The 24,665-nt window shown below is 41.8% G+C and overlaps 1 protein-coding gene across 1 annotated transcript in view; it reads right to left on the reverse strand.

The window, feature by feature from the left end:
- LOC114559533 (membrane-associated guanylate kinase, WW and PDZ domain-containing protein 2-like) overlaps nucleotides 1–24,665 on the reverse strand; it is an 89,079-nt gene that overhangs the window by 48,083 nt on the left and 16,331 nt on the right. The window contains 2 exon segments of the mRNA XM_028584216.1: nucleotides 4,810–4,929; nucleotides 20,692–20,808. Coding sequence (XP_028440017.1) covers nucleotides 4,810–4,929; nucleotides 20,692–20,808 — 237 coding nt within the window.

Genomic DNA, 24,665 nt, shown 5'->3' on the forward strand with positions numbered 1-24,665 from the left:
GTGACACAATGCTATCTCTAACTTCACCACCAGATGTCCTCATAGAGTTCTGAAGCTTCGAGTAGTGAACCTTTTTTCGATACAATTGGCTTGAAAGCTTCACTGCTTCAGAAAGTTTCAGTTCGCCATCACTAGTAAATAGCTGTTGAACGACAAAAACAACCACCAGATGGGAAAAGGGCATTTAACAATAACTCTGAATGCACCACGAGGCTGTAGGTTACTAGTTTCATTGAACGCACCGTCTGTGTTTTTCCGACAACGGCAGCTGCAGATTGTTACATCCTCTACAGTGAAATACAGTCAAACTTTACACCGTTTAGCTTTAGCTGTCAGCATTGTAACTGTGTTTAATCCAGCTAATACCTAGCGGTAGGCTAACGTTAGCTGCTGTCGAGTGTAGTGTTAACTAGCATCACGTGCAGCGATGTTTCTGTTGCCTGTAACGTCTGTTTCAGAGTATCAGAGAGAAAAGCAGGCATATCAGTGGCACTGGAATGAGGCACCGAAATCCGCATTGCTATTCCTGCAGCAGCAGGATGTGTTACAAGGAAAAGGGCAAAGGGTGAAAATAGTAGCCAGTTAGGCATGACGCGAAGCCGAGTGAAGTGAAAATAAATTAATAAATGGCGGCATGCGATTAAAACAAATGTACGCGTTATGCTCGGCCCTTAATCGCATCACAATTAACGCGTTAATGCTAACAGCCCTACTTATTTTATAATCCCTCAAAGTGGAGAGTTCCCAAAGGTGAAACAGAGAGAGTACAGGGGCAATGGGAGCACTAGCGACGCCAGGATATTGATTGTAGGTGGGCATCCAGAAAACTGGATGGGCCAGTTAAAATAAGCCAAAAAAAAAACGGGTTCCCCCTGCATACAGACAGCCAGACACTAACGTTAACGTTAGCCTAACTGTTAGCCTACTTGCCTTGCTGGTGTGAGGGGGTGGCTACAAGAGGACTTGATGGGGAGAGTGGGGCCGAGCAGGATGGTAACTCGTCACTTGTAACCGCGTTACTTAAAATGGCAGGAGTTTCCTCCTCCTTCTCCTCAGAGCGTTTCTTGCTGAATTTAAATGAAAACAAGCTGCTTAGCTTTGCGTGTCATATTAGCTAGCTAATAACTACAGTCTGTGTCTGTCTCATTGAGCTTGCTTGAAAAGCTTGCACGTAAACGTCATTCATTTCATTGGATCACTTGCTGGTGACGATGCAGCCTGTGTGGGCAGGCTTAATAGTCCACATGTGGGGTAGAAGCTGCTGATTGGTTGAGAAGCTTTCACTCAAAGCTTTCCGCGGGCTGCTTATTGGATGAACTGCTGGAATGGGTCAAATGGTCAATGGTAGCGTCGCGGGTGAATGGGAGAACAACAGCTGAGCAAAGAGGGAAGGAGGCAGCAATAAAAAAAAAAAAAGGACAATAGGAGGATCAGCAGAAAAGAGTCCACAGACATCAGTGTACTTTCATCCCAGCAGGAGGTGGATAGATATTAGCAAGGGCTCTATCCCAGCCACTTCCTCAATAAGTACACTTACCCTGCTGGCCACCGAACAGATTTATCACATCATAACAAAATATAAATGTGCACACACGGTGCATGTAAACAAAGACATGAGTATGAAAGTGCATAGGCAGCAAGTGCCCACCTGTGAAAGCTTAAGGACAACCTGAAAAACTGCTCTGCAGAACATAAAGCATACTGAGATAAGTTTAGGCCAGCGTTCATCCTTATGTACCACACTGGTTTTAAAAACGCAACGTTCCCCTGATCCTGAATGCGTCTAGTTTTGCCTGAAGCATCTTGGCTTTATGCACTGTTCAATATCCACCTTCAGCTGTGACTCATCTCACATCATCACATACATAAGCTGTTATCTGTGCCAAGCCTTGCACACACTCGCATACACACAATCACACGCATTACAATTACCTTTAAGAGTTTTCTGATGATACGCCATATCTGATTTTGGCCTGCTTCACTGCCGTCTAAATCTTTGTCCCCGTTTTTGCAGTCTTTACCCCCATTCCTTCTTCTTCTCTCTCTTATTTTAATATGCATTACAAAATGAGATGCAGCACATCCAGTGCAGCACCCAGAAAGAGACAGCTTCCCCAAGTGGGCATTAGTAAACTCTGCGTTAAGGGAAACATACACTGTAAACATGAAACACACACAGTTATGAAAAGAACATGTAAAAAAGGGAACACACACACACACACACACACACACACATACAAGCATACATGTGCTCATACCACACAGACACACACACACACACACACACACACACACATCCTTTGCATGCGTGTGTTCAGCCGCACATGCTCACAAAAATCGCTACTGGGCAAATGAACCAGCAAATCTCCTGTCTGTAGAGGTATCCCTGACACTGTAGCAAAGCAGATGCACAGACTTGACATGACTTGGAAATGGCATTCATCCAGCACACACACACACACACACACACACACACACACACACACACACACACACACACACACATCCATCCATTCAACAACCAGAGGAAGCTGTAATTTCATCAACCTGCTAGGGACTGCAGGTGAAAATTAGCCTGTATGGCTAAATCTAGCACATTTACATGTTGGATGCTGTACTCATGTTGATTAATGTGCATTGTCCTTTTTAAATAAAGAAATAAAAAGAAAAAAAAAATCTAATACATGATTCGGCGCAAAAGACTCATTTTGTTTACTTAAAGTCCTCCTCCAGACACGTTTTAAAGTGTGGAAAAACACTCTGCTATGATTCCTATTTTGTTTTGTTTTGTTTTATTTTGTGGGTTTCCCACATAAAAAGTAAAAAAAAAAAAAAAAAACTGACAAGGAGCTGAAAGCACATCTACTCTTTCTCCCTCATTGAGAAATTCTGGATCTGGCCTTATCAGTCATAGATGTTTGAGCCTCACGCCGGGTTCAGACGGGAAGTGGAAGCGCCAGAGCAGCAGCGACAGTTTTGGCGTCCTATCTGAATCGTCCTCATCTGAGTCTGTTCAATCTGTTGTGCACCAAAATTGATGACTAGCAGTCAATCAGAATGGTTAAGTGTAGTAACCATCTTTTATTTGTTTTGTTTGTTAGCTTGTAACAGGCAGTGGCCGACAAAGCTATGATGACTTGTATGTTTTTGCTCTATGTACTGACAAGTCTGCTCTGCGCTGGAGGTTTCAGGTTTCTTTTCTGGAGTTTGCATATTAGACAGCGATTGAATATACTATACTAAACTATACTATAGAGAGCCAAGTCACGCCCTTTTACTTCCGGCCAATGGGACCTATCTTTCGAAAAAATATGAACGAGGGTCAATGGAGAGATAATAATAATTTTTTGATCCCATTTGAATTGAGCCATGGATTACATATATGCGTCAATTGAAAAGATACTTTTTCAACCGAAGAAAGTATAAGAAAGTATAAGACTGTGAAAATACGTAATTAGAAAGACTACACACACATGGACGACGTCCCGCTGAAGCTACGATGTCTCTGTTTATCGTACCGGGGATGTAACGTTACTCTAATGAGCAGAGGATCTCACTTGTTCTTTTGCTTATCTGCTGAAAACACTTCGCTAGATAAAACACAGCAGTTAAGATAACGTTACATGTGTTGTTTAACAGAGCTAAGCTAGCTAGCTAGCGAGCAAGCCGATCATCAAGCTAGGTGAGGTAGATTGTGTGAGACGGGAGATGTAGTTCACTGTGAGGTTTCACACAAAACTAAGTGGTACTATGACAAACCTACGGCTAACTGAGACTTTCTTCGGTTAATCTTTTAAATTGACGAACATCATATTTGTAATCTATGGCTCAATTCAAACGGGATCAAAAAATAATTTGCCTCTCCCCGTTCACTACCATTCACATTTTTTCCGAGTTTAGGTCCCATGAGGTCCACCGGAAGGGGCGTGACTTCAGCTCTCTATACTATACTATACTATACAGAAGCGCACAGACATCTTCCCCTTTAGAGGAATGTGAAAACACCCTTCTAGTGACAAACTTTGCACAGATACAAGTCAGTAGGGCTGGGACAATATGCTTTTGCCCCGATTCGAGTCTTTCACAATACATGGGTGCCGATTCGATTTGTCTTGTGATTTTCATTTATTGCGATACTAGAAGTATTGCGATTCGATAGTATTGAGTATTACGAGTTTCTTTAACAAAAAATAAAAGTTCAATAATATACTTCTAGAGACAATATATCATGAGCCATTTCTAAAAACTTATTGTTTTCTAAAAATAATGCGCATCACATGTCAGTCAGTCAGTCAGTCTGACGTTTATTTAATTTGTAAAGAAGTACATAACATGGATTTTCTGGTTTTTCTGCTTTCGCTTATGATGTAGTCGCTGTCGGCGGAACCGTATAAACAGAAAATATTGATGTGAACCATTGGTAAAAAAACCAAAAAACAAACAAGCATTGATTCTAGGGAAAATAATCCATTTGAAACTTGTCGCAAAACAAAATCCCAATACATAGGATTTTCGATTCCCCACCCCTACAAGTCAATATAGTCAAGGTCAGGCATTTTAGGGGACATAAAAATGACGAAAAACACATGAGGGATCTTTAAGCTGTGTGTAAGAGCATCACCTGACACACCTGATCGATCAAGTGAAGATATCTACAGAGTTGCATAAAATGCAGATTAGTTAAAAAACAAACAGTAAAATAGCTCTACTGGAACATTTGTTCCCATTTCTGCTCCACAAGCACCCGTACTTGTCTCGCAGATGCAAAGTATTTCCTGCAAAGCAGCCACAGCGCTCCCAAAAACTCACCTTCATAGGTTCCGCTCTCTAGCAGGGCTCCACTTTGCTCCAGTTCCATAAAACGCTCCACACTCACAAAGTTGTAGTCCACCCCCGGCACCTCCCCCTCCTTAGGCTGCCTGGTGGTACCTGCAGAAAGAGAGAGAGAGAGAGAGAGAGAGAGAGAGAGAGAGAGAGAGAGAGAGAGAGAGAGAGAGAGAGAGAGAGGGGTCATCAGAGACAAATAGGGCACTTGAGAAGAAAAGGCAGGAAGGCAGAGAAAGAGCCCAGAAAAAGGGCTGGACAGAAAAAGACGACAGATTTGAGGCTACTAAGTGTATCAGAGGAAGTGGGAGGGGAAAGGAAACGGAACAGAAGAGGCTGAATGAGGAGTCATCTCTTGTGATAGCCAAATCCATTCACACAATTATGTGTGAGTGACAGCGAGGGGAGATGGGAAAAGCATGCTCAAACAGCAAACTGCCGTTATTCAGTCCCTACAAGCCAATCCGGTGCTGTTTTAGTAATAAGCTAATCAATATGGCACTTTTACCAAGCATAACTCAAACCTCCTTACACAGCATACAATACAGTGCCGACTGGACTATTGCTGGAACAGCAAGAATGCAGAGGCACCACATCACCATGTTGCAATTAGAGCCTTCCTACATCAACGCTCTAGAGCTCTCCATCAGAGCTGCGCTGCCGAGGCTCGGCTGTGTGATGGCAGCCATGGGAATTTTGAGTTTAATGAGGTGCTGCGTTTGTGTCTCTGCCAACTGGACTTTCAGCTTAGGCTCGCTGGTGTTCATTCCTGCTCTCCATTGATCATGCCTGAAAACAGCGGTTGGCCAGGCCTAGAGAGGGAGTCCACTCTCAGAGCACAGAACTCACATGTTAAAAGCTAAGTTGGATTGATCCGGCCACATCTTTGACCAGATTCTTCTTGCCAGAATGTCAGACCTGGCTGATGTGTAAGGTTTGTGCTGCAACAGTTGAAGAATGCAGGTCTGAGGAAGCGTTCTGCAGATCTGACAAGGCTGTGGAAAGCCAAAAACACACTACATGTGCTTTGGTATTAATGGCAGGTAAAAAAACACTTACTAGTATCATACAGTAATTGAAGTGTGAGCTGTGGGAGATTAAAACAGCAGGTGGTGGATGTGTTGTAGATATATTTTGCATACACATGTGCAAACAGAGTGAGTAGGGGGTTAGTCATCTCGTGGAGTGCAGGATCCTCCAACTCACCCAGAGTGTGATATTTTAATCATTAGATCTCCATTGATCGTCTGTCACCACTTTGCTCCTGTACAGCATCTACTGAACATTCACTGCTGTATTTACTTTACCACTGGGAGCAGAGATGGCAGCTTAGAAACACCGGAGTCAGAAAGAAGTGAAACCAGACCATCAGACATCTATAGTCTGTCTGTAAAGCTGTCCAACATGTATTTGTTTGTACTAATTTCTGTATAGCGTCAGGATTATGTCATATTTCATAGCAATCTCATCCACACGGACTTCCTTGGTTTACCTTGATTGACAGCTATCGTTCAGGAAGCCCGGAGTATACATTACATATACAGTATGTATTTTCTGTCTTTATTAACAATATAGCGCAAGACAGCACCGTAAATAAAGGACTGTATAAGTGTCTCTCATCCGTTCTGTTGTTAGGATGTGTTGAAATGTCCGTAAATCCTTGCACAAAGAGTAATATCTGCGCGTGTGAAATTATATAATTTGCTCGTGAGCATGTTTTATCGCGCTCGCAAGATATGATGACATAATCCTTACGCCATATCTCTGTCAGTGTGTGTTTACATGTGTGTTCTCGACTGTGTGTCGTTGTGGCTCTAAATGGTGGTAAAGTACCCACTGTGTCAACAGTAATCCAATTTCCAGCTCAGTAGGACACTGTTAATCCAAAACACCACAGGTATGCCCATTAGACAGACAGAGAGAGAGAAAGAGAGAGAGAGAGAGAGAGAGAGAGTGTGTGTGTGTGTGTGTGTGTGTGTGTGTGTGTGTGTGTGTGTGTGTGTGTGTGTGTGTGTGTGTGTGTGTGTGTGTGTGTGTGCGTGCGTGCCACCATCCACTTTTTTCGACGCATTCCAACTCGGACGCGGGCAGCAGTTGGTAGCCAGTGAAGAGAGCGGAGGAGCGGTGTAGTGTGAGAGAACTTGGGGAGGTTGAAGACAAGTCGAGTTGCTGGGTTCTGAATGAGCTACAGGGGTCGGATGGCACATGCAGGCAGGCCAATCAGGAGGGAGTTGCAGTAGTCTAGACGTGAGATGACTAAAGCCTGAACCAGAACCTGAGCCGTCTTCTGCGTTAGAAGGGGACGTATCCTTCTGATCTTATGCAGCATGTATCTACACGATCGGGTGGTTGCAGCAATTATGTTAGCTGTAACAAGCTGGATAAAAACGATAAAACAATCATTGATTAATCGAGAAGTCGATCAACAGAAACAAAATTGTGATTTTTGTGATAATTAATCGTTTAAATCATCAATATTTCAGAGACCAAACAATAAATCGAAAGAAATAATCGGCAGATTAATCAATAATGAAAATAGAATTTTTGTATGAAAGAAAATGCAAATATAAAATGTTTTATCTTTAGACGTCAAATAATGTAAAAATAAATATTTTACAATTGTTTACTTATTTTATAATGTAATTGGTGTATTTGAATAAAGCACTTTTTATATGGGCTATGTACTGTATAACAGAGTGCATGTCCACTCATTCTTTAGAAGAAAAGCAAACTGTAAATCAATGTGTGTATAGCCCAGTTAACACCTAAACTGTTGCCTCAATGGATGTTAATCAACACTTCCAAAATATATAGGCTATTGTTTTAATACATTACATAATACATAGTGTCCACAACCTGCAAATATGTAAGTTTTTACTTGTTTAGTCAAGTCCCTGAAAGGCACCCGAACACAACATCCCTTGAATACAATGCTAACTGGGAAGTAAAAAAAGAATCTTTTTTTACCAGATTCAGAAGTATTGATTTAACTCCATGGTGAAGTTTGAGACTTTAGTTTGTGTGTTGATATATTAGATTTCATTATATCATAAGGAGTAATAAATATCTTCAACACCCCCTCAGTTGACTCATCACTTCTCTGACTCAGGCTATTCAAACATTTTGCATCATAAGCTTTGCAAAGATATTGCTATAGACCTTTTTCACGGCAGACATGTTGACATGTCATAGTAGGAAAAGCACAGGTGTATTCAAAACCATTAATGATGGCTGCATTCCACTTAGGAGAGGCCCTGGTATTGTGCATGCTGACTCACTGAAACAGCTTACTGGGACACTTGATGGAATTGAGCCATCATTAAGGTTATCAATTTCAGCTGTACTTTTCCTACTATGACAAGTCAAAATGTCTGCTGTGAAAAAGGTCCATTGAGTTCCACAACACTTAAAGATAATATCATCTTACATTGACTAAAAGAAATACAATGCGAACACAGAGCAGCACCATTGGGCCCACTCCATGAACTACAGTGCATGTTAAACTAAAGAAATGGTCCTAAAGAGGACCATCTATCGCATGTGTAGTGCTACTGTGAATACTGCTGCAGCTCAGCCAGCCAGGCGGGGCTGGTCGCCTTCCGCTGGGTACAGCTATTGATCTGTAAGATCAGAATGAAATTATTCTGCTGCCCACACCAGAGTAGGCAGATCCTGCTGGAATACTGATGACCTGCCAATGGCCTTCTCCCACAGCTTCCTTCCCTGGACACACCGACAGAGCAGAGAGAAAGAGAGGGAGAGAGAGCATCTTGTTGGATCTGAGCTGGGAATATTGATCGACTATCTGGCCTGGAGATAGGCAGATAGGTCGACTGTTCTTTTTCACACATTTTTACTTATAGCAGCTTAGCACATTACTTCTTTTCTCTTCCTCCTGACTTCACCTTAGCAACACCCACTAAGTAACTGTGAACACCTTTTTTATTAAAACGAACACTGTCCCCACCAAAATCCATACTCTGTTCCTTTTGCCCCCATTGCTACCGTTCTCTCTCTACATCTATCTTTACCTAACCAACTTCCTTTTTCTTGTTCTCAAAAACTCTCAGGTAGAAGCCAAAAATGATGAAAATACAATCCATAATTTATTGAGCCTTGTGGATAAGGGCTTGAATCTCTTCAGTTTAGTGGATTTTCTCTTTATATATATTTTACATAGCCACACAAACTCCTTAGCAGAGCTTTAATAAATGAGCTAAACAAAGCAGGAAAAGCTGCACAGGTGCTCAAATAAAAAAAATGGCAGCACAGTGCGCTGAGAGGAGGCAGCGGCGCTTCCCCTGAGCCAAAAGCACTGCTGCTGTTGACTATTGATTGGATGTCGTGCTCTCGCTAATAAAGGATAAAGTTGGCTGTGAGCCAAAAATGGTCTTTGCATTGCAATCTGCCAGTGTAGCCAAACCTTTCAGAGGTGACACTGTGAGTAGGAGTATAAGCACCATAGAGATTTATGGCTTAAATGACTTGATTCATAATAGCATGGAAAAGCTTCGGAGCTGCCACTTTAGGTGGTGAAGACATTCTCTGCCAAGCCATGACGACTGAGCGCTACAGAATATATTCACATTGGAGGGAGTGTGTGTGAGAGAGTAAAAAGAGAAAGAGATTACGTAGAAACATAACAAGGATATTCCATTTGGAGGAAAAGCTAAAATAGCTGATATACTGAAATAACTCAGCTGGGTGTCAGACGATAAGAGGACAAAGACCCTTGATAAATAATAGAGTCGCAGAAGAGTGGCAAGCAGAGAAAAACAGAAAGAGGCAGCAACAGAGTGAGAGAGACACTGAGAGGAGAAAAGCATGATTGGTTAACCTTGCTGTACATCCACAGAGGCCTGCGAGTGAGTTTGAGAATGTGCACATGTATTCATACGTATGTTTGTATAATTAGACAGGAAGTCACCAAATGGGGGAAGCAGAGCGGGGGAGATTCAGAGCTAAAAATAGACTATCGATGGACTGATTCTCATAACAAAGCGTGGGGGAAGATGGTCTCGGCGGTCTCAGTGAGTATGTGTGGGAACGAGGAGGTGAGGGTGCGGGGAACCAAGTGTGCGTCATATTAATAGTTAATAATTAAGCTGTGTAGACAGAGCTAGAGGTATCATTATGTCCTCTAGAGTTTTGAGATTCATTGTTGAAAAAAATGACTCCACCGTATTTGTAGTTGTAATAACTGAACAACTGTACGTTAATTGGAGTGAGCAACGAACCCAGATGAGAAAAACTGGATACACATGGTCCCACCTGAGCGTTCAGCTCTGCGTCTCAATGCGCAGATATATGGATTGCGTTGTGTGTCTCACAAACCCCTCTTGGTTTCAGCGTATCATCCATCAGAGCCATCAGGCTGCTTTGGGAGTTTGAGGGACTTTGCTACAGGGACAGAGGTAACACTAAATCTAACAGTAACGTAACTAAATATTCTCTAAAAAGGCGTGACACTCTTTCACAATAAGGCCCAGGTGGACTGGATGAGGAGGATTCAAACACGCTGGTACAGATTTGATAGCACACCTGTTTCTTTGGGCTTAATGTATGTAAATCTAAAAATGCTGCACATGTTGGAAAGAAACACATTTATCTTGTGAATACGTCTTTTTCTATCTCAATTGAGACATGTTGCAGTTGTTGCTTTAACCATGCCGGATGCTTTGGTAGGTCCATCACAACATGTGCATTTTGTGCAGCTGAGCACAAATCCCAAGGTGTCCATTTCCCATTTTTCATACTAAAATCTACGAAAACGTGTATAAAATGATGCACAAGACATTAAAACTTTCCTATTCAATCTGACTGTGCAGGCGTACAAGTTTCATCTGATTTTATACTACCCAAGGGGGAATATAAAAGGGAACATTGGGTTTCAAGGCACAATCCTGCAACCATCCAAAAAAAAAAATACAGAGACAGAATACACTGTCCTCAAAACCCTTAACTTGTTTATCCAGAATCCTTTTTAGCACAGAGCACCACAGCAGCAAGAGAGCAGAGGTGTGTGTGAGGATTGACAGTTTGTTTCTCACACCACACACACACACTGCTGCTTTATTATTCCTTTACTGTGTCAGTCTAGCATCTATCTACCTACCTAATATATCCATCCATCCATCCTTGCCATCCTCATTATCCTTTCTCTTTATCCCGTCCCTCTTGTTTCAAATTTACCTCATTGCTCTTCCCTTCATTTGTATCTCTGTTGATGCTCTTTGTCCTCATTACTCCCTCTCTGTTGTTTTAATCCACTCCCTCTTCCCCTCGTTATCCCCCTCTCTTCTTTTGTCTCTTCTTCAAGCTTTGTCTCGCACTGTTGTCTCACTCTCACTGTTCACCCGCCCTCTTCCTTTACCTTCTTCGGTTCGCAGATGTGAAGTGTGACAGCAGGTCTATGGGACAGGTATGATCAAGCACACACCCAGTCATCCTTATTTACACTACAAAGCCCAGGCTACAGATGCAGCAACGCAACATAGCAACACTCTGACAGAAGCGTCTGCTACCACAACACGTCAGTGCCTGGCAATGCAGCCTTGCCATGGTAACAAGCCGCAACATCTACAAACGTACATTAGCTGTAGAAAAATAATATTTATGTCAGATATGACACTCTGCCGTTTTGCATACACAGCCGTTTTACTAGTTCCTGTCTCTCTGCAGAGCTGTAGGTCTGTGCTTCCTCACACATCCATCAATTACTGTCACAATTTGGCTGCTGAGACCCACACCTGGTTACCTCAGAGCAATTCAGCTTGTGTTTAAGTTGACAGGTTTGACTCTGACGGGGCTGCAGGCTGGGAGTACTGGGGGACTTGGATGTCACTCTCGGCACGAATGTGAGATTGGGCTGCCCGGTCAGTTATAGATACACCGAGCTTAAGAGTTAAAAGCAGATTGTTGTGATACACACTGTCGTCCAGTGTACTCATAATTCAATTTAATTCAGTTTTATTTATAGTGTCAAATGATCATAATAGAAGTTATCTCAGGACACTTTCCACATAGAGACCACACTATAATACATATGAGTTTTAAAGCTTTAAAGGCTGATTGGGTTGAGATGAAATCCTACTGGTAATCTACTGTAGTTTAATTACAGCCAGTTAGTGTACAAAGTAGAAAACTCCTGAATCCACTAATTGTTTTAATTTATATTTGCTTGTTTAATAAATCGTTTTGAGATATATGCTTAGTTGCTTTTTTTGTCTTGATTTAAATTAGAAGATCTATACCACGCTCATGTCTGTACGTGAAATATAAGACAGCCAGCAGCTGGCCAGCTTAGCTCAGTGATTCTCAAATTGGGGCCCATGGCACTCTGCCAGGGGGTCAACACCTGCCTACCAGCACCTCCAAAATCTCACAAATTAACACATATCTTGTTTGTTTAACCCATCCAACCAAACTAAACAAAGTAAAAAATGGTGGTATACGGGGTTATGTCCTGGACTATTTCTTGAGCAGTTGCCAGGCAACCAACAGAGACTCCAGGAAGTAACTGGTCTCGGTCAAGAAATAGCCCAGCACATAACCCTGTTTTTTGTACAGATTTAAAAAAAAAGATTTAACTTGTTAATTAGTGAACTTTATAGGTGCTGCTGGGTAGATCATGTTACAATTGGATTTTCCCTTTTTGAAGTCTTTATGCTAAGCTAAGCTAAGCTAACCTAACTGGCTCCATCTTTATATTTACCGTACAACGGCTGTGTCAATTAATTAAGGAATGGTTGCAGCATTATGTGCCGGGCTGTTTATCAAACTTCAATCACTTCATCAGTACAGAACAAATTGTGTCTGTTGCACCAAGCACTGAAAACTGTCAAGTAGTCTTTATTCATTCTTTAATCACATGCTAAACTGTTAGCTGGTTGATTGATTAGTTCATGGACAGAAAATTTATCAACAGTGTTGACAATTGTTTTTAATCATTTTGGTCTTTTCTCAAACTAAAAATTCAATTTAAATATTAACTGACTGATGTGAGTAATTGATGCTTTTTTCTGTAAGATGAGTTTCACACTAAACAAGCAATTTTAGGATGTCAACTGGGAAATTGTTCACACAGTTTTCCTTGCATTAAATGCTAAATCAATTATTTATATAAAAAAGCACTCTAAAGATGAATTCATATTATAGATGATTATTTCAGCCCTACTTTGTTTAGATGTAGCCTGATTTTAAATCATATTTCTGTTATTGTTTGTGTTAAGCCAATAGTATACACTGTTGCATCTGAGAAGTTGGGTTTATTTTCTTTCTAGGGTTTTGTTGCGAACTGTGTTTGCAATCTGCAAATGTATTGAAAAACAAAGGTGTTCTGGTGTCAGCATCAAAACTCAGGTATTATGGTAGCAGCTGTGTCAGAAGTTTTCAAACTGTACCTGGCTAAACAGGTGTAAATTAAACTAGTTAATTAAACCAAATGCCATCTGCTGTTGCATTAACCCTACATTTTCTAATTCTCATATATCATTTAAAACTTTTCCCCACTGAATTCAGCACATCTGGTATGTTGTTGAGTATAAACTAAAAGAAGGGAATGAAAATTTCAGTCAACAGAAAACTCCTCCACAGAAATGAAACCTGGTAAGCACAGAGTTAATTCCTTTTAGAAACCGCTGCATCAAGAGTGGAGTTTCTTCCGTAAAGTCTGTCTGTTAGGTCCACTAGCAGCTGTAAAGACAACTGTGTTGCTCAGTGGATCAGTGTCTGGCAGAGCTGGTGCCTGGGTGACATTGAGAAATTACTTCTGTACTGATGTGCGTCCTGTGGTGATGGAAATCAGCCCTGATAGGCTGAAAAGCACCTTTATTAGTCTGCAGAGCTGACTGATACAGGACGACAGTGGGGGTCATGATGATGTAGACACACAGAGCTGGTCTGTGTGTGTGTGGAGAGGTAAAGATTAGACAATCAAGCTCTCTGAGGTGTCAGAGCTTACTGACCATCACAGGACGAGCTGCTTGCTGAGCACCTGGCTCATCACTGCACATTACTCTGATCTTAGAAGTAGCACAGACAGAGACACTATGTGAGGAGGGTGAGGAGGTAAAACTAGAGACAGGAACACAAATATAAAAGGCTTCAGGAGAACCTTATTTTGTGATTAGCTGCTGAGTGAGAGGATCATACCGCGGAAAGGAAAAGAGATGAGACAACACATGTCCAGAGCTTAACACGGAAAGCACTTTGCAAACATAGCCAATTCATTAATCACGTTCAATATTGCTATTTTCATTTCATAAAATTCATATAATTCCCTTGCAGTTTCTCTCAACTGTGGAACAACATTAATCCAGTGTGCCAATCAAACTGCAGGGAGCACAGAACCACATCAAAGCATGTCAACCAGCCCAGGCAAATCACCCCTTTAAGGAGAGATATATTTCTGTCTCTCTCTCACCAGAGGCAAGCATACACAACCTCAACAGAGAATGGCGTGTAAAACTCTCATTATTGATCAGTTTAGCCTTTTAAATCTCGACACACAAACAGAATAATCAATGTGTCGGGTAAAAAAACACATACGTACTGTACATGTACATTCAAACATAAATATAGTATGTCTTACAGATATACAATCAAGTTGCCACAGGAACACAAACACAAACACACACACACACACACACACACACACACACACACACACACACACACACACACAAAAATGAATTGTTTCTGATCACCTCATCCAACTTCACTGTAATCATCATGACAAACATCCTCAAATAACTGCCATCACTCCTCTTCCTCCCCCATCACCATCAGTCACAGTACCAGTTTAGGGTTAAAGCCCACTCACATCCATATTAGTTACTCTAAAAATGATACAATCAGCAATCTATAAACAGGATTTAGCAGTTGATAACCAATGTGAATGTGTTCCAACTACAAAAAACATTTAAAAAAACTGAACCTACATTCTTAGTTAAATATCAGAACACATTTTTGGATGCAAAAATCATATATATTTTTTCAGCCAATTAAATTAAAAATTAAACATAGATGAAGGTGGGAGAATCTGGGAGCTCACTGCTGAGGAATCATCACAGATGAATGGACTGAATGTTCATTTGGAGGTGCAGACTTTGTCCCTGTATTTATAGTAAGTGTCCTTCTGAGTGTACATTTTTACAGCTTTTCTCAATCGCTTTGGCATGATCGCAGAATGACTAAAACTTAAACTTTATCAAACTATATGAGTATTTATATAAACATTAGGTCAGTTGTTTACATGACTATGGTCATTTATAATTGCTTTGGCACAAAATGCACTAAGTAAGCCTTGCAGATCGAAATAGTTTTCATTTATCTGCTATTGAATCATATTATTCTCAAATGCAATTATACGCATGTTAATTGTGTAAATCCCTACATGCTAAATAGAGCAACCAACAATCACAATAACCTGTCACACATTGAGTAGATACATAATAGTTATGTGGTATTGTTGTAAGAGTTGTCAGATGGATAGACTTAGGCTAGATGGGGCACAATTCAATTTCCTCATAATTTAGCAACCAAACGCAAATGCTGTCCAATTTAATTAACAGGTGAAACTCATACTGTAACCAATGAGTTCTCACACACATTTACTGTATACTGCAAGGGTAAGACGGAATTTTTCAGCTGTGGTATATGGAGCATGCAGGAGAGAGACAGGGACAGGCCTGCCCGTGCAAGAGGAAGGGGCATAAGAGAGAGGGTGGTATGGTGAGGGGGAGAGGAAGAGGCAGAGGGTGGCACATAGGGCAAGGAAGAGCCAGATAAAGGCAAAGGCACAGAGAAATATATTAAATATGGGTAACAATTATAGACCATGTAATCCACCATGGTCTAAGTATGACAGAGGCTGGTTGGAGAATGCAGCCTATTTTCTTTTTTCTTGCACATATTTTACAGAAGTTCCTGATTATTTTGCTGTATTTTTTTCAGTATAAGCTTTCTTCATGTATTTGCGGTTAACTCGTGTGTATAATGAGAAATAAATGTTCTGTTGAAAGTATAGTGTGTGCTATGGCTGACGTCAATACTATTCAGCTGCCTAAATATACAATGTTAGCAATTGGACATTACATAACTATCACACTTTCAGAGGACAATGTCATTTGACAAGATGTCTTTTGCATTTTGACTTTGTCTTGCTCTAGGCAATGATGACGGGAACCTTTTGTTTCAATGACAATTTATTCATTGGTGGATTTATTTATATTTGAAAGATAACTTAAATTTTTGGGTGGAGTAATCACCTTTTGCAGGTCACATAGAGTGGTGTGCTGAATGTACAACGTGGTGTGAGAACTTGTGGCCAAATGAAGTGAACCTGTATCTGTGATCTTCTGTATTAGCATACTTAATACAATACTGTATTTAGTATGCTTTTTAAGTTTTGACTATACAATATATGAATTCATAGTTTTTGTTTCTATTACTTTTATTATCCTTTATCTTTTTTTAATATATTATGCATATTCACTCTTACACTACTAAAAAAGAGTTCTTCTTCAAGAACCATGTATGCATCTACATACAGTATGTATACCTGCTGATACAATTTTTCTTTAGGTCATGATATTGTAAAACACTTGTCACATGACACATGTTGACAGCATTCTCGTAGTTTTTGAATATTTCGGGCATGAAATGAGCTGTTTTGTTGAGCTGTATGATAGGTGCAAAGAGCTACTGTGAAGAATTTTGCAAAGGTCCATTCAAAAAGTATATTTAGCATTTGCATAAGTAAACTGCATACAGCATGCATCAAGGTTAAAAGGTGTCATTTTCCACCAATCTCCTCCCATTATCACGATGGCCATCTTCATTACTGCTATCAATATTTATTTTAATATTTAGCATCTGTCAGCCCTATCACTATCCTAAGCATCATGGCCACGTTCCTCATCAACCTCTCTGTAGTCTCCAGAGGAGGATTCCCTGCCGGAGGCTGCAAAGCTGCGGGGCAGCACGCGTCCAGACCAGCGGATGTGAAGTGACAGAAGCTGCATGTATTTATAGGCCATCTGAGTAGAGAAACGTGCTCCTCACTGTTTAATCTATTTATAGAACCTTTTACTGACACATCTGAGTAGTGTAGAGGGGAGGAGATGGTTCTCTGGGGAATGACTTACGAGGCTCCCTCATATCTCCCACTACCTCCATTCAGTGCACATCCGCCCTTTTACTCCCTACGTCTTTACTCTGCTCATCCCTCCATCCTCTTGCATCAACTTTCGCCTTCTCAATTTCCATCCTCTGTCCGCTCTCTTCTTCCCTCCCCATCTCTCCCCTGCTGATCTCCTTTTCTTAACTACTGTACCTCTTCTCCTGTCTTGTCCCCTTTTCCATCTTCTCGCAGTCTCTTTGCTCGTGTCCACATCTATCATCTTCCCACTCTCCCTCTTTCTGTTTGTACTGCCTCCTCTCTGCTTCCTACCGTATATATCCCAGATCTTCTTACTACTTTAGCCCCATTTCGCTGTCTTACACTCGTAGCTACACTCATATCAAAGAGGCACTCACGCTGTTCTTATGCAAAGAGCAGAACCATCTGAAACTCTTCTCTAAATTCCTCAACAGCAGGTGCTCAGGCAGAAGCTTAGACTCATTTTCTGAAGTGGTCAAGTGATGCCTGTGAATGAAGTGAAATGGTGCCAGCAAATTTCTTATCTCAAAGGCTTAAGTAAGACAGACTGTGACAATCTTAGAAAATGTTTCAACCTGTGACGTGTGATGCCTATATTCCACTCACATCTCTTCCAAATTATCCTTCTCTGCTTGACACTTTTTGATTGATTCACTCTTACACAATCTTGTTTATCTCTTTTATTTTTCATATCAGTCTGTGATTTGTGTTAGCCCTATCTTAGAGAAAATATGCGTATGTGAATGTCCTTAAAGTGTCAGTCCTGCTAGTGTTTGGCATGTATGCTTGTTGAAGTGTGAATGAATGTGAAAAAGACACCTACAAACACAAAGCAGACAGTACAAACAACAACCAACAATACAAACATGAATAAAGTTCTTAATATCAGACGGAAAATTATCATATTCGATTCATTTTTTGGGGAGTGGAAAACGGCTAATCCTTGAGCTAAGTGATGTAACAGGATGCAGGAGTTGATGTCAGCATGTGAGTCTTACAGCTATATGAACACACACACACACACACACACACACACACACACACACACACACACACACACCTTCAGTGTGACAGCATGTTGTGATGCAGAGTGACGTCTGCTTGTCAAGCTGACAGACTCGCACTGACAGCATGGTCAGAGCGCTGCAGACACGGGAGAAAAACACTGATTTTATAACGCTCCAAACCACAACAACAAACAGCCCGCCGGGAAAGAGTGGTGCAGCACTCAGGACCATCATCACTGTTTTTTGGCCGTCTGATGCTGTGTCACTCTGATGGTTGAGCGACGCCTGCTTCTGTGTGTCTCAGACTGCCAGGAAAAACTTGTAGCGAGTGTCTATGAAAAATTGTCATATGCAGTAGAGATGACCTGCTGACCAAAAGCAAATTAAATCAGGTCGGTGAGATTAAGACGAATTTGGGGAATTAGTGTAATATCCCGTTTTTAAATGTAATTCAAATATTCAGTGTCTGAATCAAAGCTGCCTTGCAGGAGGTCTATGAGTTGGTATTTCTATAATCTTCATTACACTATATCAGCATTGTTAAGTGATAGGCAGTTAATTATGGGGATGTCATTACCACACACAGACGTCTTACAGAATAACTGTCTTTCCATTATCGCGGCTATAATTGAAATGTGGTGACAAAACTATGGTTCATGCTACCAAAAGGGGCCCATGTCCTGACGGGGCTTAAGTGTGTGAGGACCTGCAGTGTTGAACCTCAGCCAGTTCCCATCACCTCAGTTGTCAGGCTGTCTTCGCTGCACTATTACACAGCCAACAGGCTGAGAAAGGTAGAAAAAGGAGAGGGAAAGAGAAGGAGAGTGGGCCACCTGGAGTTAAATTTAAAGGGGGTGATAATGTGATCGAGTGAGGTGGTGACCAAAAGAAATTTAAAGAGGCAGAGACGGAGGGAGAGGCAGGGGGAACATGAGAGAGAGCGAAGAGTGAAAGCAAAGAGATAAAGACGACAGGAGAGAGGGAGGGAGGAAGGAGAGGAAAAAGAGGGAGAGAGAGTCTCAGGAACTGTGCAGCTGTGGGAGCGTATTAAACAATCGCTTCTGTGTCAGCGGCTCAACACACCGGCAGGGGACATCTAGTATAGTAGGAAGCGCTCAGCCAACGCAAAAACAACTATCACTGACGTCAAATCCAAGCTCTGTTTTCTCATGGTTACGTACTAGAAACTGTCCGTTCACAAACAGCCTAAAGGCCGATTGATTCAACTCAAAACACCAAGACAGCATGACTGGGGTTATTAACAGAGGATACTGAAACATGTCAGACGAGTACAAAGCCCTTCAACAAACATCAGATCACAGTCCACCGATCCACATGCTGCATGAAAAGAGTAACGTGTAGTAGGGTTGCACGATATTGACAAAATGTGATATTGCCATATAGATATTAATTTTGATATTTTTAAACATATGTAAAATTACAAAAGTTATGGGAAAATGCATCAAAATAGATTCACAACAAATAAAACAAGTTTTCTTACATGTTTAATAAGGTTTATTTCAACTGATATTGGACTGATACAACATGAATAACTAAATAACGACCATGTCTACAGAACAGGACATGTTTTACTGGTTGTACACAGTATAAAATATATAAATTAAGAGAACAGGACACAACTTTTCATTCGCTTCTCTGATTTGTTCCGTTTTGTTGTGTCTGTCTATTTCTTCACTTACACTGTCACTCTGTCGAAATATGCACACACGTGGTACGCTCCATAGGGCTTATCACGTAGTGGACCCGTGCGCTGACGTGTACTAACGTGCAAGTGCCGCGGTAACTGGCCAATGAAACACGATCATTATAGCGTTTCAAGCGGGCTCTAAATCGAACACAACTAAGCCACACAGCCAACGGACGGGACGCAGCGCTCCACAATATAAACAAAATATTGCAAATACTGCAACCCCTTTCAATATAATATTGCACAACGTGATATTGCGATAACAATATTGAGTCGATATATCATGCACCCCTAACGTGTAGTCTGCAGAGTCAAGCATCAGAGCAGCTTCAGTCTCCAGAGAAGCTGATTCACGAGCTGCTTGGTATATTGACAGCAGGCGGAGCTGCTGGGGACGGCATCCCCTCAATGTCAATCACGGCAATGACATTGTCCCACAACAGGCAACAGGCAAACACACGGCTGACACAATGTTAGCACAGACACGCACATCCACATGCAACCCACATGAAGTGTCTGTGTGAGGATTTGTGTAAAATGTATCATATAGAGATAAAGGAAACATCTTCCTAATGTATCCAGGAGAGTGACGTGTTATCTTTGTATAGCTGCGTGTGTGCTGTGCATGTCTAGCGTGTGCTGAAGGGGGTAGGGCGTCAAGGCAACGCAAGCCTCGAGACAAGAGGGTGGTTGCCGTGGAAACCTCAGGCTGAGAGCTCAGAAGCCGGACGATTGAAGGAAAAGAAGGAGCAATAGTCGGCGAGAGATGGAGAGGAAGAGCGTGTGCGTGTGATGTAAAAACAGGAGGGCAACGTCCCGAGAGCAAGGAGGGAGAACTAAAAGTGAAATTATATCTAAGAATGAGAGGAAGACAATAAAAAGACAATTACAGACACAGTGAGGCAGAGGAGAGCAAAGAGAAGTGAATGAAAGATTGAGGGAGTGATGGAGGCTAGAAGCAAGGAGAGAGGCGGGTGATGAGGACTCACAGGGAACGGTGCGGAGGTAGAGGTTGTCTCTGATGATCTGCTGATGGTCGTGGTCCACTGAGCCCTTGGAGAAACGCAGGTTGAGGTAGTGCCGCAAATCCTTGTCAACCACCCCCCCTGTACACAAACACAGGAAAAGAGAGATTAGAGCTTGCTTTCATTTGATTTAATGGCGCGCCACACAAGCCTGCCAAGTGACATTTTGTTGGAGTGATATCCAAACATCTTATTGTTTTTTTGTTTCAAGATTGGTTCTAGATCAATCATGATGCAAGTGACACTGTATTGCAAACAACTAGAAGGACACATGCTATCCCAAAGTTTCCAAAGATACCAAATAGGTCAGACTGAATTTGGCGGAAATGTCTAGAATATTTTAGTTTGATGGAATGGTGCAGCTATAAAAATAAATCCTTTATCTTGACTTATTTTTCTATGCGCAAATATTATATTGCTTCAACAAATAGTTGAAACACCTCCTTAAGAAGACATATAGGAGGACAACTTTAACAACAGAGAGAGAGAGAGAGAGAGAGAGAGAGAGAGAGAGAGAGAGAGAGAGAGAGAGAGAGAGAGAGAGAGAGAGAGAGAGAGAGATCATGGTAATTGTGTAAACCAGTGATCCCCTTGGGGCTAAATGTGCAGTGTCAGCAGGTTAGGTGACAAAGGCCTACAGAGGACAGAAGCTCACACCACCTCCTCTTTGCCTGTCTCTGCTCATTTTCTGTACAAGCTGTCTTCCTCCTCATTAAGTCACTGAACTGAAACACAGTTAAATAAATGAGAAACATAAGTGAAGGCAGAGGACTAAGAGCAGGCCAACATATTTTGTGCTGCACACACACTGTATGATAATGTCCATGAATTGTTTCTCCTCCCTTCATCCCAAACCCAGGAGGATGAGAGGAGGAGAACTTATTCTCCACACAACATTCGGTATGCAAGACTATCACATCAGACAGCGGGAGGGATGAGGTTACATGCCATGAATTTACAAACGAAAAGCATGTCTTCTCACTCATGCATATTCTAGCGACCTCCTGCCAATTTGACTTCACAGCGTTCGGCCGATCGGTAGAGATTAATACAGTGCCTACCCGTCAAAGAGAACATACAGCATACCGTCAGAGAGGACATTTTTTATGCTGCACGGACTGTGCAGATACCTGTATGCGTGTTGCTGTCACAGGGGACTGTGATATTGCAATAAGGAATCCTTTTGGAATAACATCTTATGTAAACTGACACCATTTTAGCGAGGCTGTGAAGCACTGTGGATTGCTTCACAAACAGCAAAGCTAGAGGATAGGAGAGGAGAGGGCCAGAACACAAAGAAACAGGATGAAATCTTGATTAACATCATTAGGGCTGTCGCAGTTCTCAGATTGGTAAACATCACACCATAGAGCTATGCATTCAGGCATAGGCCGTATCTTTGACATGCACGGACACCAACACACATATTTTTACATGCACACCAACACACACAGATATATGTGCAGAGAGAGATGGAGAGACAGACAGACAGAGTGAAGATAAAGGCAGTGCAGACCAGACACCTCATCAGCAGCTCGACCAGATGTTGATAAAAGCAGTCCTTTCTCCACAGGTATGCATCCACAGACAGCCTGTCCTCCCAGGCGTCCTCTAGCTTCGCAACCAACCACCGCACATCCTCTGCCGCCTTGTGAAACCTCGCTGTCCTCCCTCCTGTCTCTGCTTCTCCACCGCTGCTCCACCACACACACACACACACACACACACACAGCACCTGGCTGCAGCCAATTTTTAATCCCAGAGAAGACGACGAGGATGAGGGGGAAGGGAGATGCAGAGAGACGCGGAAAAATGGAGAGAGACGACGACTGTCGGGAGAAAAGAGAGGAGAAGGAGATGTGCCAGTGGGAAGCCGGGCTCTAAACGACCTGCCAGCGGATTGGCCAGAGAGCTTCCACAGTCCTGCAGCAACCCCTATCTGCTGCTGCGGTTACTGCACTGGAGTGTTTGTGTATTTGTATGGTCAATGGTTGTGTGTATGCAAGAGAACGAGAGAGAGAGAGAGACATTAAGTAGAGTACAAAATAAATGTGTATGTGTGGAAGCATTTGTAGATGTGTGTCCATTTCTGAGTGTTTGTGTGTGTGTGTGTGTGTGTGTGTGTGTGTGTGTGTGTGTGTGTGTGTGTGTGTGTACCCAGATGTTCCCAGACATTCCTGAAATACTGTGCAGCATCTCGCCCACCAGATGCGCTCCCTGTTTGACCTTGTGTAAACGTCACTGACTAGAGAGAAATACTGTGAAACGCAGCAGCAGCAGCATATGTCACGCTGAGGTTACACACACTCATGCGCACACGGAGGGTTGATGAGCTCACATTTGCAGGCGTCAGTGAAGATGCCTCGAGCGCCGTCTTGAGCAAGTTTTGGTCTTAATACAAGGAATAAACAAACATCAACACAGAAACACACGCTCATGATACCAGTTCGCAGCTCAGGGCACAGCTGAATGTGGAGGAGAATGGGTGTATTTAAAGAGGCTTTAATGGTAGAACTCTTCAAAATAAGAAAATTTAGCAACCGCAGCGTTAAACTTGATGCTGCAAACATCACAGTCAACTTGTTTTGTGGCTGGCTGCTTCAACAAAGCAGGAAGACTTCTGGGGAAGACAATTTTATTGATGTCCAAAGATTGTAGCACATTAAAAGGGAAGAGGATGACAGCCACGATTAATCACAAACTCATCAAGGCAGACAGCAATCAGTGAAGCTTCTGCTCAGCGAAGCATTACATTAGAACACGCAGGTCACATAGTCTCCTGCTCCATCAACTGACAGTCAGCTGATCCAAAAAAAAGAAAAAAAGAAAAAAACACTTCAACATGGTGTCCCATTCAAGCTGTCAGCTCCACATTCCTCCCTGCAGCAGCTGTTAAACACAAACAGCTATTAGTGGTGGAGCTGCTGGCTGCTCCCTCCACTACAGCAGCCTCCACCTTATCAATCACACATGATGCAACGGTACACTGGGTCTCTATGGGCTTGTGTGTTAAATTAGAGTCCTGTATGTGTCTGCTCTGTTACTGCTTGGTAAGTTAACCGTGTGAGTGTTTAGCATGCGGCTTGGGTCCAAATGTGGAGAAAGAGGAGTCTATACAATTCAAACAACTGTGTAACCATTTGGGCAATACATGGCTTTGACTGCATGCAAGTGAACATGCAGTGGGTATGTTTAACCAGGTACGGCTTTCATTTTACTAAAGAACGCCTGGGAATCAACATGAAATCAGTTTTACAGAGTGTAATGTATGGATGGTTGGTGGCATGCAATTACTAATCTAATGCCTTTGTTTGTTGCCTTAGCAACAACAAATAAGCATATTTATTTATTATTTTACCTAACACACCATCATACTAATGAGCAACACTGGTTCTGTGTTTCAGAGTAAGTAATTTCATCCTAGAAATCTGCTATAACTGTGATTTTAGTGATTCACATGGAAAAAACAATGTGTACTTTAAAATGCCAACATACTAAAATCATTTTTGGGGGGCATTTTTGCCCTCAATAGTAAAGAGTAGTTAAGAGGCAGACAGGAAATGTGGAGGGAGAGAGACAGGGGTGACATGAAACAGAGGTCCCTAGCTGGACTTGATTAATGGACATTGTAGTTTACGTGATATGCATCACAATGCAGTGGTGTAAATGCCAGAACAACCAAATCAGGAACCCACAGGCTTCTTCTGCTGTTTACAACACTTCAGAAAAGAGGTTGCGGTTGATTTCAATTACGCTTGTTAACAGAAACAATGTCTTTTAACTTATTGATGATGAGGTTGATTGTAGATTTTTAACAAGTGGTGTTGTATGGATAATATTTAAATGTGCACTCACAAAATTGACACTTGTGTAATAAAACAAAATCATAAGAGCTTAGCTGCGGACATCCGCTAATCAAAATTAACCTGAACTGCAAA

The sequence above is a fragment of the Perca flavescens genome, chromosome 8, assembly GCF_004354835.1.
Source record: "Perca flavescens isolate YP-PL-M2 chromosome 8, PFLA_1.0, whole genome shotgun sequence".
In the NCBI taxonomy this organism is placed as follows: domain Eukaryota; kingdom Metazoa; phylum Chordata; class Actinopteri; order Perciformes; family Percidae; genus Perca; species Perca flavescens.